Below are 18,083 nucleotides of genomic sequence, written 5' to 3' on the forward strand. Positions count from 1 at the left end.
TTCTCGATTTTTCAATTCTTTCTTCAATTGTGATTTTTTCAATTTTCCGATTTCTGAATTTTTCAATGTTTCAGTTTTTAATTTTTTCACTTTTTCGATTTTTAAGTTTTCCTTCCATTTTTCAGTTTTTCAGTATTTCAGTTCTGGGATTTTGCAATGTTTCGGTTCTTCAGTTTTTCCATTTTTTGATGTTTCGATTTCTCGGTTTTTCAATTTTTCGATAGGTATTTTAATTTTTCAATTTTTAAGTTCTAGATTTTCCGTTAATTTTTTTGTTTTCCTTGATGTTTTGATTTGTCGATTATTCAATTTTTCAAGTTGTCGGTTTAGATTTTTTGGTTTTCCAATTCTTCGATTTTTAAATTGTTTAATTTTTAGATTGTTCAATTTCTCGATTTTTAGATTTTTCAATTTTTCGGTTTACCGATTTTTTTTTCATTTAAAATGTTTCAATTTTTCAATTATTAACTTTTCGATTTTTCAATTTTGGTCTAATTTGATTTCTTAATTTTTTGATTTTTTGACTCCTCTACTGTTGATGTTTTTTGATTTCTCGATGTTTCAGATTTTGAACATTCCGATGTTTCGATTTTTCGACTTTTTGGCTTTTCGAGTGTTCAATTTTTTGACTTTTGAATTTTAGATTTTTGTTTTTTTGATTTTTTTGGTGTTTCGATTTCCCAATTCTTCAATTTTTCGATATTTTAATTTTTCAATTTTTCGAATTTTTAAATTTTTGATTTTTCTTTTCTTTTATTTCTCAATTTTTGGATTTTTAAAATTTTACGTTTTTCAATTTTACTATTTTTTGATGCTTCGATTTCTCAATTTTTCAAGTTTTCAATACTCAATTTTTCAGGATTTGAATATTGAGAACTTTTCAATTTCTGGATTTTAAATTTTCAGATATTTATTTTTTAACTGAGCATTTATTATATAACTTAGCATTTATCATTTTTACCGAGCAAAAATACAGAGCGTTTTTTTTTTAGGTAGATTTAAAGAAGAATTGCTGGTTGCGTTTAAGGCAACAAATGGCGCCCAATTCAAACTTGTCTCTCGTCTAGCGTTAAGTATCATTGAAGGGGGTATCAGAAAGAGGACCCGTGTTGTTTCTATTGTAATATAATGTATTTTATTTTTATCATTATATAATTTTCATACACGTTACAGGTAGGTAATACATGATTCTTAAACTTTAATGTACAATTCAAAAATTTGACAGTTTGATGGAATGTAGGCGCAGGGGAACTTCGTTCCTAAATATTTATCATTTAAGTATATGTATATTCTCGGATAACGTTGCTCATATTTTTTTAAATAATGTCGTTTTGTAAATAGTCATAGAAAACAATAATTTGCTGAACAATAAACTATCGTCTACGAATTATATTACTACATTCATAAATAATAATATACAACATATACAAATAACCAGTTGAATGACTAGCATGTTTTCACTGCGTAAAAATATAAAAATAAATAACAAATTATGTATAGGTACTAAGAACCATCTCAGCTGCTCCAAACAAAAACACTTCACGTACTAAGAGTATTAAGTTCTAAATCGAAGACATTGACAACGAAACACAATGCAGGAAGATATGTTTTTTGTATATATCATTGTGGAATATTGAATGTATGTGCGATTTATTAAAAGTATGTATATCTGTATGTACAATTGCTGCGGACCAGCAACACCACGTTCATCATAGAACCATGACCACTCTGGAATTGTGGTGGTTGTGATGGGCGGCGTGATGGTGCGGACTGTCCGAATCGCTGGTCTGAACCGGTTCAGTCTTGTTTTCCTCACCGTTCCATTTGCACATCTCCGGGTTGCTAATTTCCGCCAGACTCTTCAGAGCCTCGCAGCCCTCCGACGTAGGCGCGTTGTACTCCTGGCTGGGGGACCTCGTGGTCGAGTTGGGCGAGGGGTTGACGTGGTTCGAGCCCCACATCAGCACCGTCTGCCTCTCCTGCACCGGCGAAAAGTGCTGCGGTTGCGCGTCGTTCAACCCGTCCGACTTGATCTCCTCCATCTTGGGGGTCAACAGGCCCGCGTTGACGGGGGAGGCGGCGTGGTTGGAGGCGATCCCGTCGAGTGCGGGGTGCTTGGAGATCTTGCACGGCTTGCTGAGCTCCATAACCTGCACCGGCTGGATGATCCCCGACGACGGGCTGACCGAATAGGGCCAGCCCACGTCCAGACACTTGTTGTTGGCCACGACGTACCCTCTGGAGGAGTCCACGTACGCCGGGTACTTCGCGGGCGCGTCCACGACCTGCTGGCAGGGGTAGAGCTTCTCGTCCACGGGCATGACGGTCGTGCGATAGGAGGCATGGTGACTAGCGGAAGTGGGGGTGGGATCGTAGGTGGGGAAGCCGTTGCCCACGTACGGACTGGCGGCGGTGCCGTGGTGGTACTCGGGGTAGTAAGTGCTCAGCGGCCTGTACTGGTGGAACAGATTCTCCGTCGTCGTCAAGTACCGGTTGTCCAGAGCGGTGGGAGTCGGGTACAGCCCGTGCTGGAAATTGGAGTGGCTCATGTACGAGAGGCTGTGGTCGGGGGTGGCCGTGGGGTACGTCGTACTGTACATGTTGTAGGCGGCGCATCCGTCGGGAGTGATGTAGTCCACGGCCGGCATGGGGCTGACGACGGCCGCCGTGACCGTCGTGTTAGCGGGAGGGGTCACTTGTCCACTGGAGGAACTGTGCGAGAGTTTGCGTTTGGTACGACAAGTGGACAAGAAGTCCCGAAGCTGGGTTTTGTATCTTCGGTTGACGCGAGACGGCGTCACGGGAATGTTGTGTTGAACGACGTTCGATGTGCTGCTTAAGATTTGATCTGTCTCGGAGAAGTAGCTGTTTGGAAGACCCGCGTCCAAGTAGCTGACTTTGAAGTCCATGGTGCGCTTGCCGAGGAGGTCGCGACCTTCTTCCTCCCTGGAAAAAGGGACGGTCAAAGTGAAAGAAATTTTGACAACAATGATGACATCGCAAAAGGGCTTGAAAGGTACTATTTAAAACGGGAGAAGTGGACAACCAGAAGACACTTGTTAGCATGAATCGTCTCAAGTCATCGGGGTACAGGCATCTGAAGGGCAAAAGGAAGAAGTGGCATCAGAAGATATACGTTCAGCAGCAAAAACTTTAGGAACTACCAAACGGTTACCCGAGGAGAAAAAAAAAGGAGAATATAAACAACGTGGTAGGTGTTCATGCCATTTTTTGCTTTTCTTGAGGGATTGCAGACACGTGCAAGGACTAGGATCAATAAAAGGATATAAAAACGTGTACCTTATAATAACAAGAACCTAACACTTTAGTATTACTCAGCAACATGCGACTCGTTAATTAAGTAAAATTTGTGAAAATTCCAGTAGCCGCAAGATACTAACATCAAAGGTCGATGAGTGCTTATTACAAAATCCGGCTTCGAATTCTTGTACACTAGTCTTGAACTAGTCTGCAACCATTGCCACTGGCCGTCTTTGGTTTGGAACCTATACGCTATCATACCCGACGCTCCCGTTTTGAGTACTGGAACAAACAAAATAAGAATCTTCTTTGAATTTTTGTTTGAACTCACATTCTTGGTGGGCACTTGCTACGTAAGCCAAGTCGTCGTAATGCACGAGATCGTAGCCTCCCATTGTAGCCAACTCCGAGTCGGAGTAACCCAAGAGCATCTTCCCTCTCTGATCCATGGACACTAATGCTAAATCTAGTTTGTGTTTACTTTTGAACATCACTTCTTTCTGAGGTATTTCAAGCAAGGACGGCGGACCAAAAGGCGTGCAGATCGCGAAAAGGGCTAGTGGAGCCTCGTCGGATTTCCGATTCTGTCCATGGAGGACCTTCACTCGACCTCGTATATCTAAACGCTGAAATTCGATTTTGAGTGTATTACAAATGTTTTTTTAAATTACGAACCAAAAAACCGGAAGTATTATCTAAGAGACATCGGAAGCGCACCGTGAAACTCCTTTCCAGCAAGTGACAATTCTCGGGGAGGAGGACGTCTTGGAGACCCATGTTTGCGGATTCTGGTGGAAGAAACGAGTTCCACATTAGCTGCCTTTGCAGCTCCTCTCGGTCTTCGGAATGGACCAGCTCGTAGACGGATTGATGGACAATATCTGACTATAAGAGGAGTTAGTGGTGCGAAATGGGGATGAATGGGTTCGGTTACCTGGTGGAACCCCAAATAGCCCTCTATACTATGCGTGGCGAAGAAAACTTCTCCTTCACACGTGAGGATCATAAGGAATCCGTTTAAGGCCTTTAAATTCGATTAATGACATGATCTTTTTAGGGTTATTGTTATTACCTGTAAGAACATCTCTCCGTCGAGAGGAGTGTGGTCGAAGGCGGTGAGATCCCGGGATCTATGTAGGCCACCGTCATCCTTATCTTTGTGCATAACAACTGGAAAAAATATAATTATTTTTAATTATTGCTAGTCTGATTATTGAACACTGCAAATATATCAAAATTAACAAGGGATAGGCATGAAAATGAGCATAACAATATGTAATTATATCTAATTAGCGTTATCGTACTCGGCGAAATGCTCTGTTGTGGAACAATCGCCCAAGAAGCGTGAAAATTGGATGATACAAACACTGATTAGCAGATATTCACAGTTGTCTTAGGTCAGTGAAATTTAAGCGTAACACGTGAGAATATCGCGGTTTTGTACCACACTATTTAAATAAAGAATGTGTCAGCGTCTATATTGGACGTTATGACTAGAGAGCGGTTTAATGTTTTTTATATTTGTAACTATGATACAATTTGGAGTCATTTGACTCATTTTTTTATGCTTATTTGCTTTTTTTCAATTTTATGCATATTAAAACTTGTATGCTTATTTAATGCTTTTTTCGACGAATATGAGTTTTAATGCATATTTTGTTCAAATGCCGGCCTTGTCTGGATGACAAATACTTGTTAGTTAGCCGTATCGTATCGTATGCATTTTACCTGGACTTGACCATTGAAGTACACTTACTCAGGACCCTGTCTGTGAATAGGTTCCGGTCGTTTGGGTAATAAAATTTTATTATAGGACTAGAAAAATACTCCATAGATTTTATGACTTTAAATCCTTACTTCCGTTGATAATGAATTAAAGTTTTTAACCAGATGTTTTGAGCCTATGGGCGGATCATTTTTGCCGGTCGTCACCGAAGGAGGCGATCCAAATCGTCCAAGAGCAGAATTTGTAGGTAGGCTCAAACTACAACGAAATTTACGTGTTGACCAAATTCTTACCCTGAATTAGTTTTAATTTTATAAATACTTACTCTGAATTAGTTTTAATTTTATAAATAGCCTATCTAAAATGTTCAGAATATGATGAGTCTATACTTGTGATTTACCATTCCATTAATATTTTTTGAATTTGTTTATACATACAGAGTAATTTATTTTATTAAAGAAATCAAGAATTGCAAAACTGAATACTTTGAAATCTTGTCAATTAGTTAGAAAAAAAAAACCTGTCCTGCTCTAATAACATCGAGAATATGCTCAAAATCACACAAATATTAGGTGTAATTGTGCCGACCATAGTTATAAAATTCACATTAAAGTAAGTCACGGATATTTTTTGAAGTGTACTACATTTCAAAAAGCAAAAAAAAATGTTCAGTTTATAAACTTCTTAATTGTGGTTTAAAGTTTATCAATTATCATATTTGACGCTTTATTTTATCCGTTCCATTTGTTATCCTTTACTGTGGTCTCTCTTGGATCGAGGTGTAACACCGGACCGAACGTTCTTCGACCGATAGGATAATTTATTACTTCCGACATCTTTTCGGTGACAAATTTAATCTTTGCATACTTCAGCGTAGTTAGTGAACTCGTTGTGACCACTGGAATATACAAAGAGTAAATTTTGAAATGGAACGAAAGTCGAAGAATACTTTCAAAGCCACGATCAAAATGTATTTGCTTATCTTCGCCAAAAAATGCATGACGTCATCGTAAAATTCGATATGATGAGTCTATAGCTGTGATTTATCATTGCAGTAATATTTTTTAGATTTACTTATATAGCCTGTCTCAAAAAAGGTCACTTCGATTTTCAATTTTTCGTTTTTTCGACCAACAGTTTCATCGAATTAGATTTTTCAGTTTCCATTTTTCTATCAACTTTTCGATTTTATTACTTTCTAATTTTCTGACTTTTCAAATTTGCGGTATTTTGATTTTTCGAGTTTTCAGTTTTTTCGTTTTTCGATTTTTTAATTTTTCGTTTTTTTGATTTTTCGATGTTTCGATTTTTTAATTTGCCATTCTTTCAATTTTCGATTTTTCGTCTTTCTATTATTACATTTTTTGATTTTTCTGTTCGTCAGTTTTTAGACTTTGCAATTTTTTTGCATTTTTGGATTATATTTTACTTTTCGATTTTTTTGATTTTTGAATTCTCGATTTTACGTTTTTAATTCTTCGATTTCCGATTTTTCAAATTTCCGGTTTTTTAATTATTCTATTCTCGATTTTTCGATTTTCCATTAATCATAAAATTTTTCGATTTTTCGGTTGTTTAATTTTTGGACCTTCGATTTTTCAACTTTCGATTATTCGATTTTCCATTTTCTGATTTTACGATTTTTCGATTTGCGATTTTTCGATTTTCGTTTTTCCGCTTTTGTAGTTTTTCGATTTTTCTGTTTGTTTCAGTTTTTATGGTTCTGCAATTTGCAGCTTTTAGATTTCAATTTGTTACTTTCCGATTTTCCACTTTTCGATTTTTTGATTTTTTTTCGATCGTCGTTTTTTCGATTTTCATTTTTTCGATTTTTTGATTTTTCAATTTTTAGGCCTTGCAATTTTTTTACTTTTTGCTTTTTCGAGTATTTGTTTCATCGAATTTTCGATTTTCGATTTTTCGGTTTTTCTATTTTCCGATTTTCGATTTTTCGATTTTCCATGTTTAGATATTTTTCGATTTTTTTTTTATTTTTCGATTGTTCTGTTCATCAGTTTCGAGACTTTGCAATTTTTACTTTTCCACTTTTCTATTATTTTAGTTTCGGATTATTCGATTTTTGAGTTTTCTTCTTTTTTTTCATTTTTCGATTTCCGATTTTTTAATTTTTCGATTTTTCGGTTTTTTAATTTGTCGATTCTCGATATTCCGATTTTCGATTTTTCGATTTTCCAATCTTCGATTTTTCAATTTCCAGTTTTCGATTTTTCACTTTTTGATTTTACGATTTTTCGATTTTTCTGTTCGTCAGTTTTTAGGTTTTGCAATTTGTTTACTTTTCGGTTTTTCGATTATTTTTTTTCCAGTTTTTTGATTTTTGAATTGTCGACTTTTAGAGTTTTCAATATTATGAATTTTCGAATTTTCGGTTTTCCTATTTTTCGATTTTTGATTTTTCCATTTTTCGGTTTTTTGATTTTTCAATTCTCGGTTTTTCAATTTTGCAAATTTTCGATTTTTCAGATTTGTGAATTTCCGGTTTTTCGATCGACCTACGTATTAGATTCATTGAATTTTCGATTTTCGGTTTTTCCATTTTTTGATTTTTGAATTTCCTGTTTTGTATTTTCAGATTTTCTGTTTTTCGCATATCTGATTTATCAAATTTTCAATTTTTAGGCTTTTCGATTTTTCGATATTTGATTTTCGATTGTTCAGTTTTCCATTTTTCAGCTTTTAGACTTCAATTTTTTTACTTTTCGATTTTCCAAATTTTCGAGTTTCAATTTTCAGATTTTTGATTTTTCGATTTTATTTTTAAATCTTTGAATTTTTCGGTTTTGATTTTTCGAATTTTTGATTTTTAATTTTTCCATTCTTCGGTTTTTAGACTTCAATTTTCTTTCTTTTAAATTTTTCGATATTCTATTTTCCGCTTTTCAGAATTTTCGATTTTCAGTTTTCAGACTTTCGATGATTAGAATTTTGGATTTTCCAGTTTTATGATTTTTCGATTTTTAGAAAATTTGAGTAGTCGAATTTTCGATTTTTCAATTCATCGATTTTTCTATGTTCAATTTTTCAATTTAAAGTTTGCGATTTTCAATTTGTCCATTATCGATTTTTAGAATTTTCGGTTTTACAATTTTTCCATTCTCAACTGTTAGACTTCAATTTTGTTACTTTCCGATTTTTTGGTTTCCTTTTTTCCAATTTTCAGAATTTCCAAGTTTCTTTATTCAAATTTTCGATTTTCCACTTTTTCGATTTTAGATTTTTCGAATTTTTGTTTTTCCAATTTTTTGCTTTTTCAATTTTTCTGTTCGTTTCAGTTTTTAGGCTTTGCATTTTTTTTTACTTTATATATTTTGATTATTTTAATTTCCGATTTTTTTTATTTTTGTTTTTGATTTTTTTAATTTTCAATATTACAAATTTTTCACTTTTCGATTTTTTGGTTTTCCCGTTTTTTAATTCTCGATTTTTCGATTTTTGAGGTTTGTGAATTTCCACTTTTCGATCGACCTAGGTATTTCATTTCATTGAATTTTCGATTTTTTGATTAGCCATTTTTAGATTTTCGATTTTTACGATTTGTATTTTTCGATTTTCTGTTTTTTGCATTAGTGAATTTCAGTTTTTCCGATTTTTGATTTTGCGCATATTTGATTAATCAAATATTGTTGCTTACAAAAACTTCAAAACATCTACAATATTTCAAAGTATTCAGTTTTGCTATTCTTGATTTCTTCAATAAAATAAATTGAATCAGTCGTTAACTTTTTTGAGACACCCTGTATAACCAAATCTAAAAAATATTAATGCAGTGATAAATCACAAGTATAAAACTAATCATATTTTATATATTTAAGATAGGATTTATTCTGCAAAATTTTGAGGTGACGTCATAAATTTTTTAGAGGGGATAAGCAAATATATTTTAATTAAAAATGTATCATGTTTATCATGATTTTAAAACATCTGCAAGATTTCAAAGTATTCGATTTTGCAAATTCAAAATTAAATTGCAAAATATTGTTTTATAATTTTGATTGCATTAAACTAAACTATAAAACACTCAACTCGGAACCAAGAATGTAGCTTAGTAATTTTGCATCTCATGAGCGTTAAACCGCCGCCAAATTACATATACCAACTCGTGTGTTATTATTTTCAATAAAAAACGTCAAGTCGAGTTATCGGCCGTTCTATCTTGGCGTAGTAGATTTAAGGAACAAATTGGAATTTAACTGCAAATTAATTACACTTCTTGAAATTCAGTGGCCGCGTGGTCAGGCAGCTTTAAAACGCTAGCCGAAGTTGCGGCTATGTAAATAAGGGTTTCGCTATCTTATCGAAACATCGTGACCTGCCAGAGTGATTGCAACTGTCAAGCTCCTCCCCATTTATGTAACAGAACAGATATGTATCGGGATATGGGGCATGCACTTTGAAACATCCCCACATTAGGCGATGACTTTGAAAAAGGGGTTAGTGCTAATGGAAATTTGAAACTAAAAAAATCATTCTTCAATAATTGCGGCAATCACGTGCTTGTTTAATGAGTAACGACTTCCTGGAGGAATTACCACCTACGCACTAATAACACACAAGAAATCAACAACGACTCTTATTTATTTAATTATTAAATCACGAGTCGACTTTTTCTTGTTTAGATTTATGCGTATAGAGTGAACCAGGTGCAACCCGACTCCTCCTGTCACATGACACCGTTTCCAGTTGAATGAGTTGTTACCGCGCTTAATATAGGTATAATGCGCTAGTAAATAGCGTAAAGAACGGCTTTCTGTCAAAGCCATAGTCACGATGATGCTGCAACTTGTCATATTTAACCTGTCTATTGAATAAACGGTTAATGGGCACAGTGATTGGAGTGTGGCAGGTGTTATTACAGGAGGAGTAACTTATCCGCGCCCTTTTTAACAAACACATCAATTCGGTAGACGATTTTGGCGGAACTTTGATCAGTCCAGGGGCGGCGGTTACGCACTGAGTAATTAAATTAGCTGCTTTGTTAAACAGATCGAAGTTTTAAGGGTAGCATGGGGAAAGTGGGTGAGGAGCAGTTGGAGTTAAAGTAGAAGTGGTACTAAGTACTTTTTACGGTGAAATTAATTAATTATAGATGAAGACCGGCAAAAAAGCTCAAAATATACGAAAATACAAATAAATTTCAACGAAGGCGATTTAATTAACCCATCAAAGCTGAAGATTTAATTGGAAGGATGAACAACAGGTGAATATTAATGATGGTACAGATCTCATTAATAGAACCGTTAAAAATTAAAAATGACTACTAATGATAAAAATACCGAAGGTTGTTAAAAAAGGATTCAAGAGTCAGGTAGAGGATTATTAAGTTACCAAATTTTCATTAAAAAGGTAACTTTTATCCTGGCTAAAAGTTGGAGTTCCTTTTTATCCATAAATCTAAAGATCTTTAAAACAAGTTTGAATGTCTTTACGTTAAAATGCGTCGTTTTGGTAATGAAAATATTAGAGAAAAATGAGTCCAAAGTTATTTCGACAGGACTTCCCTCACTTCTGGAGTACGGTTCAACAAATACTGCTTCTCTGAAAAATTATAAAATTTGATTTTGTGGAATTTTACTTTTTTGAGATAAACTTTAGAGGCCCGAGAAGATTTAATATTCTTAAAAAAAAGACTTTTGGGACCCCCGAGAAGGTTTTACATTAAAAAAAAACAACAGTTATGACTCCAGAGAAGGTTTCACATCTAAAAAAAAAAAAAACAAACATTTGACGCCCCTGAGAAGGTTTCACATTCTTAAAGAAATACATTTGGGGTACCCGAGAAGGTTTAATATTTAAAAAAAATAACAGTTATGACTCCAGCGAAAGTTTCACATCTAAAAAAAAAACATTTGACGCCCCTGAGAAGGTTTTACATTTATAAAAAAGGCAATTGGGATTTTCAGAGAAGGTTTCACATTCTTAAAAAAATACATTTGGGGCCTCCGAGAAGGTTTTACATAAAAAAAACAACAGTTATGACTCCAAAGAAGGTTTGATATCTAAAAAAAAAAAACATTTGACGCCCCTGAGAAGGTTTTACATTTATAAAAAAGACAGTTGGGACTCCAGAGAAGGTTTCCCATTATAAAAAAATTGACGTCCCTGAGAAGGTTTTACATAAAAAAAAACACAACAGTTATGACTCCAGAGAAGGTTTGATATCTAAAAAAAAAAACATTTGACGCCCCTGAGAAGGTTTTACATTTATAAAAAAGGCAATTGGGATCTTCAGAGAAGGTTTCACATTCTTAAAGAAATACATTTGGGGCCTCCGAGAAGGTTTTACATAAAAAAAACAACAGTTATGACTCCAGAGAAGGTTTGATATCTAAAAAAAAATCATTTGACGCCCCTGAGAAGGTTTTCCATTACATATAAAAAAAAACATTTGACGCCCCTGAGAAGGTTTTACATTTATAAAAAAGACAGTTGGGACTCCAGAGAAGGTTTCCCATTATAAAAAAACACATTTGACGTCCCTGAGAAGGTTTTACATAAAAAAAACAACAGTTATGAGTCCAGAGAAGGTTTGATATCTAAAAAAAAAAATCATTTGACGCCCCTGAGAAGGTTTTCCATTACATATAAAAAAAAAACATTTGACGCCCCTGAGAAGGTTTTACATTTATAAAAAAGACAGTTGGGACTCCAGAGAAGGTTTCCCATTATAAAAAAAAATTGACGTCCCTGAGAAGGTTTTACATAAAAAAAACACAACAGTTATGACTCCAGAGAAGGTTTGATATCTAAAAAAAAAAACATTTGACGCCCCTGAGAAGGTTTTACATTTATAAAAAAGGCAATTGGGATCTTCAGAGAAGGTTTCACATTCTTAAAGAAATACACTTGGGGCCTCCGAGAAGGTTTTACATAAAAAAAACAACAGTTATGACTCCAGAGAAGGTTTGATATCTAAAAAAAAAAAAATCATTTGACGCCCCTGAGAAGGTTTTCCATTACATATAATAAAAAAACATTTGACGCCCCTGAGAAGGTTTTACATTTATAAAAAAGACAGTTGGGACTCCAGAGAAGGTTTCCCATTATAAAAAAAAACATTTGACGCCCCTGACAAGGTTTTACATTTATAAAAAAGACAGTTGGGACTCCAGAAAAGGTTTCCCATTATAAAAAAAAATTGACGTCCCTGAGAAGGTATTACATAAAAAAAACACAACAGTTATGACTCCAGAGAAGGTTTGATATCTAAAAAAAAAAACATTTGACGCCCCTGAGAAGGTTTCCCATTATATATAAAAAAAAACCATTTGACGCCCCTGAGAAGGTTTTACATTTATAAAAAAGGTAGTTGGGGTTCCAGAAAAGGTTTCCCATTATAAAAAAAAAAAATTGACGTCTCTGAGAAGGTTTTACATAAAAAAAACACAACAGTTATGACTCCAGAGAAGGTTTGATATCTAAAAAAAAATCATTTGACGCCCCTGAGGAGGTTTTCCATTACATATAAAAAAAAACATTTGATGCCCCTGAGAAGGTTTTACATAAAAAAACAACAGTTATGACTCCAGAGAAGGTTTGATATATAAAAAAAAACATTTGACGCCCCTGAGAAGGTTTTACATTTATAAAAAAGGCAGTTGGGGCTCCAGAAAAGGTTTCCCATTATAAAAAAAAATGACGTCCCTGAGAAGGTTTTACATAAAAAAAAACACAACAGTTATGACCCCAGAGAAGGTTTGATATCTAAAAAAAAACATTTGACGCCCCTGAGAAGGTTTTCCATTATATATAAAAAAAAAACATTTGACGCCCCTGAGAAGGTTTTACATAAAAAAACACAACAGTTATGACTTCAGAGAAGGTTTGATATCTAAAAAAAAAAAACATTTGACGCCCCTGAGAAGGTTTTCCATTATATATAAAAAAAACCATTTGACGCCCCTGAGAAGGTTTTACATTTATAAAAAAGACAGTTGGGATTCCAGAGAAGGTTTCCCATTATAAGAAAAAAATTTGACGTCCCTGAGAAGGTTTTACATAAAAAAACAACAGTTATGACTCCAGAGAAGGTTTGATATCTAAAAAAAAACATTTGACGCCCCTGAGAAGGTTTTCCATTATATATAAAAAAAACATTAGACGCCCCTGAGAAGGTTTTACATTTATAAAAAATGCAATTCGGACTTCCGGGAAGGTTTCACATCCTTAAAAAAAATACATTTGGGGCCCCCGACAAGGTTTAACATAAAAAAAAAACATTTGACGCCCCTGAGAAGGTTTCCCATTATATATAAAAAAAAACATTTGACGCCCCTGAGAAGGTTTTACATTTATAAAAAAGGTAGTTGGGGCTCCAGAAAAGGTTTCCCATTATAAAAAAAAAATTGACGTCTCTGAGAAGGTTTTACATAAAGAAACAACAGTTATGACTCCAGAGAAGGTTTGATATATAAAAAAAAACATTTGACGCCCCTGAGAAGGTTTCCTATTATATATAAAAAAATAAATTTGACGCCCCTGAGGAAGTTTTACATAAAAAAAACAACAGTTATGACTCCAGAGAAGGTTTGATATATAAAAAAAAAACATTTGATGCCCCTGAGAAGGTTTCCCATTATATATAAAAAAAACATTTGACGCCCCTGAGAATGTTTCCCATTATATAAAAAAAAAACATTTGACGCCCCTGAGAAGGTTTCCCATTATATATAAAAAAAAAAAAAATTGACGGCCCTGAGAAGGTTTTACATTTATAAAAAATGCAATTGGGACTTCCGGGAAGGTTTCACATTCTTAAAAAAAAATACATTTGGGGCCCCCGACAAGGTTTAACATTAAAAAAAAACAGTTGTCGCCCCTGAGAAGGTTTCCCATTATATATAAAAAAACCATTTAACGCCCCTGAGAAGGTTTTACATTTATAAAAAAGACAGTTGGGGCTCCAGAAAAGGTTTCCCATTATAAAAAAAAAACATTTGACGTCCCTGAGAAGGTTTTACATAAAAAAAAACAACAGCTATGACTCCAGAGAAGGTTTGATATATATATAAAAAAAAACATTTGACGCCCCTGAGAAGGTTTCCCATTATATATAAAGAAAAAACACTTGACGCCCCTGAGAAGGTTTTACATAAAAAAAAACAACAGTTATGACTGCAGAGAAGGTTTGGTATATAAAGAAAAAACATTTGACGCCCCTGAGAAGGTTTCCCATTATATATAAAAAAAACATTTGACGCCCCTGAGAAGGTTTTATATTTATAAAAAATGCAATTGGGACCTCCGTTAAGGTTTCACATTCTTAAAAAAACATACATTTGGGGCCCCCGACAAGGTTTAACATTAAAAAAAAAACATTTGACGCCCCTGAGAAGGTTTCCCATTATATATAAAAAAAACATTTGACGCCCAGAGAAGGTTTTACATTCATAAAAAAGACAGTTGGGACTCCAGAGAAGGTTTCCCATCATGAAAAAAAACATTTGACGCCCCTAGAAGGTTTTACATTTATAAAAAATGCAATTGGGACCTCCGGGAAGGTTTCACATTCTTAAAAAAAATACATTTTGGGCCCCCGGCAAAGTTTAACTTTTTAAAAAAAGACAGTTGGGACCCCCGAGAAGGTTTCACATGTAAAAAAAAACATTTGACGCTCCCGAGAAGGTTTTACATTTTAAAAAAAGACAATTGGGACCCCCGAGAAGGTTTCACATTTTCTTTATCTCTTTCATAATAGTAAGTTACGCATATATTAGGCATATATTAGCACAAACACCCTCGGACATCAATTCACCCCGAAATGACAGCTGATCAGCAACACTTAACCGGGTGGGTGGAAGCAGATGGCGCAACTAACTACCAGCGAAAATTTAGAATCCCCTAGGTGATTATTCAACTTTAATATTTTTTGTATTAACATTATTCAGTCATATTAGAACGAACAAGGGTATATACAGTGCCGGATTGTGTCGCCAGGACACCGGGAAATTTTCCAGAAAGAGTCTACTTCTTTTTTTTATACAACTATGTATTTACTTTTTTCACATATCCAGAATGTTATAATTTCATATGCAATAAATATTCTTAAAATACAAGAGACCAAAGCTATTATACCTATGTAAATATTAAATAAGAGCATTTTTTTAGAGTATAAACTCAACTCAGTCTGTCTGTCTGTCTGTCTGCCGTCTGTCCGAATTTTAATTAGACAGATAATCTCTGAAACTACTGAACCAGTTCTCAAATTTTATATGTGCAATACGAATATCGTGTAGTTGATAAAACGCTAATAAAAATTTGGCTAAACATCCCTACCAACAATTTGATGACGTCATCTCCAAAATTTTCAGTACTAAATATATTATTTAAATTTTATAAAATAAGATATTCTTGAACAGATGGTTGACGAACTCCTGTTGAGTTTTTATCCTATTTAAGTTTTTTTATTGCTTTGTTATAAAATAAAAAAAGTCGGGAAGTTTTTTCATTTTCATTCCATTTTTAAGGTTATTTTTAAAAAGTTGTGGATTCCTAAAGATTTTGACCACGATTCCCGCGGATCCATGTAGAAACCGCTGATGAGATTTTTACAAAAAATAAAAAACTCTTCATCGTCAAAATTAGCCTGTTTTCTAAAAAAAAAAGATAAACCACCTTTCTTTTTTAATTAATACATTTAGTTCTCTTTGTATAACACGATTACTTAAGAACACATTTCACGTGGTCGTTTCTTGTGCATACAAAAATAAGGATTTTACAATTAAGTTCCGCCCCCAGGCTTACGGCGAATAAAAAAAAACTTCAGAATTGAGATAGGGCGGGTGGGCGGGGCTTATATTTTGCCTTTTTTTCTTAATATACATAGCCATTTTTTCACAACAACAAACTTAAAACATGGTTAAAATGGTACATTTTTGCGAGGAAATATGGATTTTCCAATTATGGGGCGGAGCCTAATTGCAGAATCGATATTTCCTTATACAAAGTTTCCATTTTAAAAATGTTTTAAGTTTCATATTGTGAAAAGCAGTGTACACACATTAAAAAATGTAAGCCCGCCCACCCGCCCTGTCTCAATTGTGATGATTTTTTTTATTCGCCGTGGACTAAGGGGGCGGAGCTTATCTGCAAAATACTTGTGTCTTTACAAGAAATTAAAAACATGTTTTTGAGTATCGTCTTGTTCAAGAAATACTATGTGTATTAAGAAAAAGGGGCAAAATATAAAACCCCGCCCACCCACCCCATCTCAATTGTGATGATTTTTTTTATTCATAGAAACTTAAAACACGTTTAAAATAGTAAAATTTTGTAAGGCAATATGGATTTTGTGATTAGGATCCGTCCCTTGGCTAACGATGAATAAAAAAAATCATTAGAATTGCGAAAGGGCGGGTGGGGGGGGGCTTATATTTTGCCTTTTTTTTTCTTAATATACGCAGCCATCTTTTCATAACAAGAAACTTAAAACATGGTTAAAAGGGTTTTTGCAAGGAAACATGGATTTTGCTATTTTCGGGCTGAGCCTATTGCAAAATCGTTATTTCCTTATACAAATTTTCCATAAAAGCAAAGTGTACTAGAAACAGCTTCATCAGTACGTTTATACTTTTGGAGCGATTGTTCGGCCGTCCACCCGATTTCTTCGCATTCCGCACCGGACCAAATCTGAAGACGTGTGTTTTCGTATCATAATGCGAGTTTTCTAATATTCTTCTTCAACTGTTTGTTTTATACTATCTAAAATTTGTCGATTTTTAGTCATTTTGGATAATAAATTTGTCGTTGTGGTTTTGATTGTCATGTTTGTGATTCCTGCGCTAAAATTTGATGTGTGTGCAAGCGGCCCTCCGACGACCCTGAGGTTTGGCGTGGCGATGATTTCGTCCAAGTCGGCGTTTCCTGCGGCTTTTTTATTCGGCCACGGCGATGAGGAATGTGTAGAAAATAAATTAAAACGACCGCCTAGGCGGGAATAAATAAGACGCAGCGCGGCGTTGAAACGCCGAGTATTCTCATAAGTCAATAAATTTTTATATTTGACGTGTTAGTTTACGATTACAATTATGAGATATTTATTAGAACGGGTATTTATAATGCAGACATATTTATTAGTGGTGGAAATAAAACAAATAATTCGTAATAAATATAGTACATAGTTATAGATTCATGGTGAGCCGGTCGGGCAGGTATATAAGATTGGGCCGCCGTAAAACACTAAATTATATAGTGTTTTTGTATATTGATTAGGCGAGGGTAGACCGCAAGTCTGGCGCTGCTCTGCAGGAGGCCCCGAGTATTGATCAAATAAATATGGTTTACGAATAACCTGCCTGTTATATTCCTACCTTTTAGACTTTTCATTTCAACCGACGACCTATTATCATGACTCATCGACGATGCTATCGCTGAAAAATGTCAACTCGCCGAAATTCCCCTTCAGGTGCAATTAAATTATTCTCGGCGGGAAGGGGAGCGGAAGACGAAAGCCACAAATTGATTACGTTTATCCTGATGGATCAGAATAGGGCACTCGTTAACGGACATGTAGTTGAGATTGCTTGCATTACGGTTATGGACGCGATTTACCTAATAACTAATTCAATTTTACAGCGAAGCGACGCTTTATTTTGCAACGAAAAGATCTTAAGACTTTCTTTTCCTTTCATTTTAAAATGTTAAACTTTATTAATTATACTACTATTATACCTACTATACTAAGTACTCAATAAAACTACGCCCACGATAGCCGGAAATACTTAAATTTAGTTGAAATGAGTGACAGTTTTATGAAAGAAACATAAATCTCAGTTAACATGTTCTCGGTATGCAAACTTTTTTTAGAAATTTTTGGTAATGTGTTGTTTGTGACATCCGGTTATGGGTGCATTACGGACGGCCTACACTATTATGTACAAGTTTTTGTATAGCAATGACTAGATATTTTAACTTAAACCAGTCCGTAGATTACTGTTGTGTCACAGTCGAATAATTACACGTTTTGGAAAACACTGATAATCATAAGGGAATAAATGATGTAGATATTATAGGCACTTTGAAGGTCTGTTAGGTGTGAGAATCGTGATACAAGTCCTATAATTCTTACCCAGTAATTTTA

The 18,083-nt window shown here is 34.5% G+C and overlaps 1 protein-coding gene across 1 annotated transcript in view; it reads right to left on the reverse strand.

Moving 5' to 3' along the window:
- Nucleotides 1-1,496: 1,496 nt before the first annotated feature.
- LOC135125116 (aryl hydrocarbon receptor protein 1) overlaps nucleotides 1,497-18,083 on the reverse strand; it is a 156,628-nt gene continuing 140,041 nt past the window's right edge. Inside the window, exons 3-8 of the mRNA XM_064050467.1 lie at nucleotides 4,334-4,431; nucleotides 4,196-4,285; nucleotides 3,937-4,146; nucleotides 3,593-3,887; nucleotides 3,402-3,543; nucleotides 1,497-2,946 (exon numbers count right to left, since the gene is read on the reverse strand). Coding sequence (XP_063906537.1) covers nucleotides 1,710-2,946; nucleotides 3,402-3,543; nucleotides 3,593-3,887; nucleotides 3,937-4,146; nucleotides 4,196-4,285; nucleotides 4,334-4,431 — 2,072 coding nt within the window. The 3' untranslated portion in view covers nucleotides 1,497-1,709. The remainder of the gene's footprint in view (nucleotides 2,947-3,401; nucleotides 3,544-3,592; nucleotides 3,888-3,936; nucleotides 4,147-4,195; nucleotides 4,286-4,333; nucleotides 4,432-18,083) is intronic.

This window comes from Zophobas morio, unplaced genomic scaffold (genome assembly GCF_036711695.1).
Source record: "Zophobas morio isolate AGI-343-1 ecotype UQ-CSIRO unplaced genomic scaffold, CSIRO_AGI_Zmor_V1 ptg000008l, whole genome shotgun sequence".
NCBI classification, from domain to species: Eukaryota; Metazoa; Arthropoda; class Insecta; order Coleoptera; family Tenebrionidae; genus Zophobas; species Zophobas morio.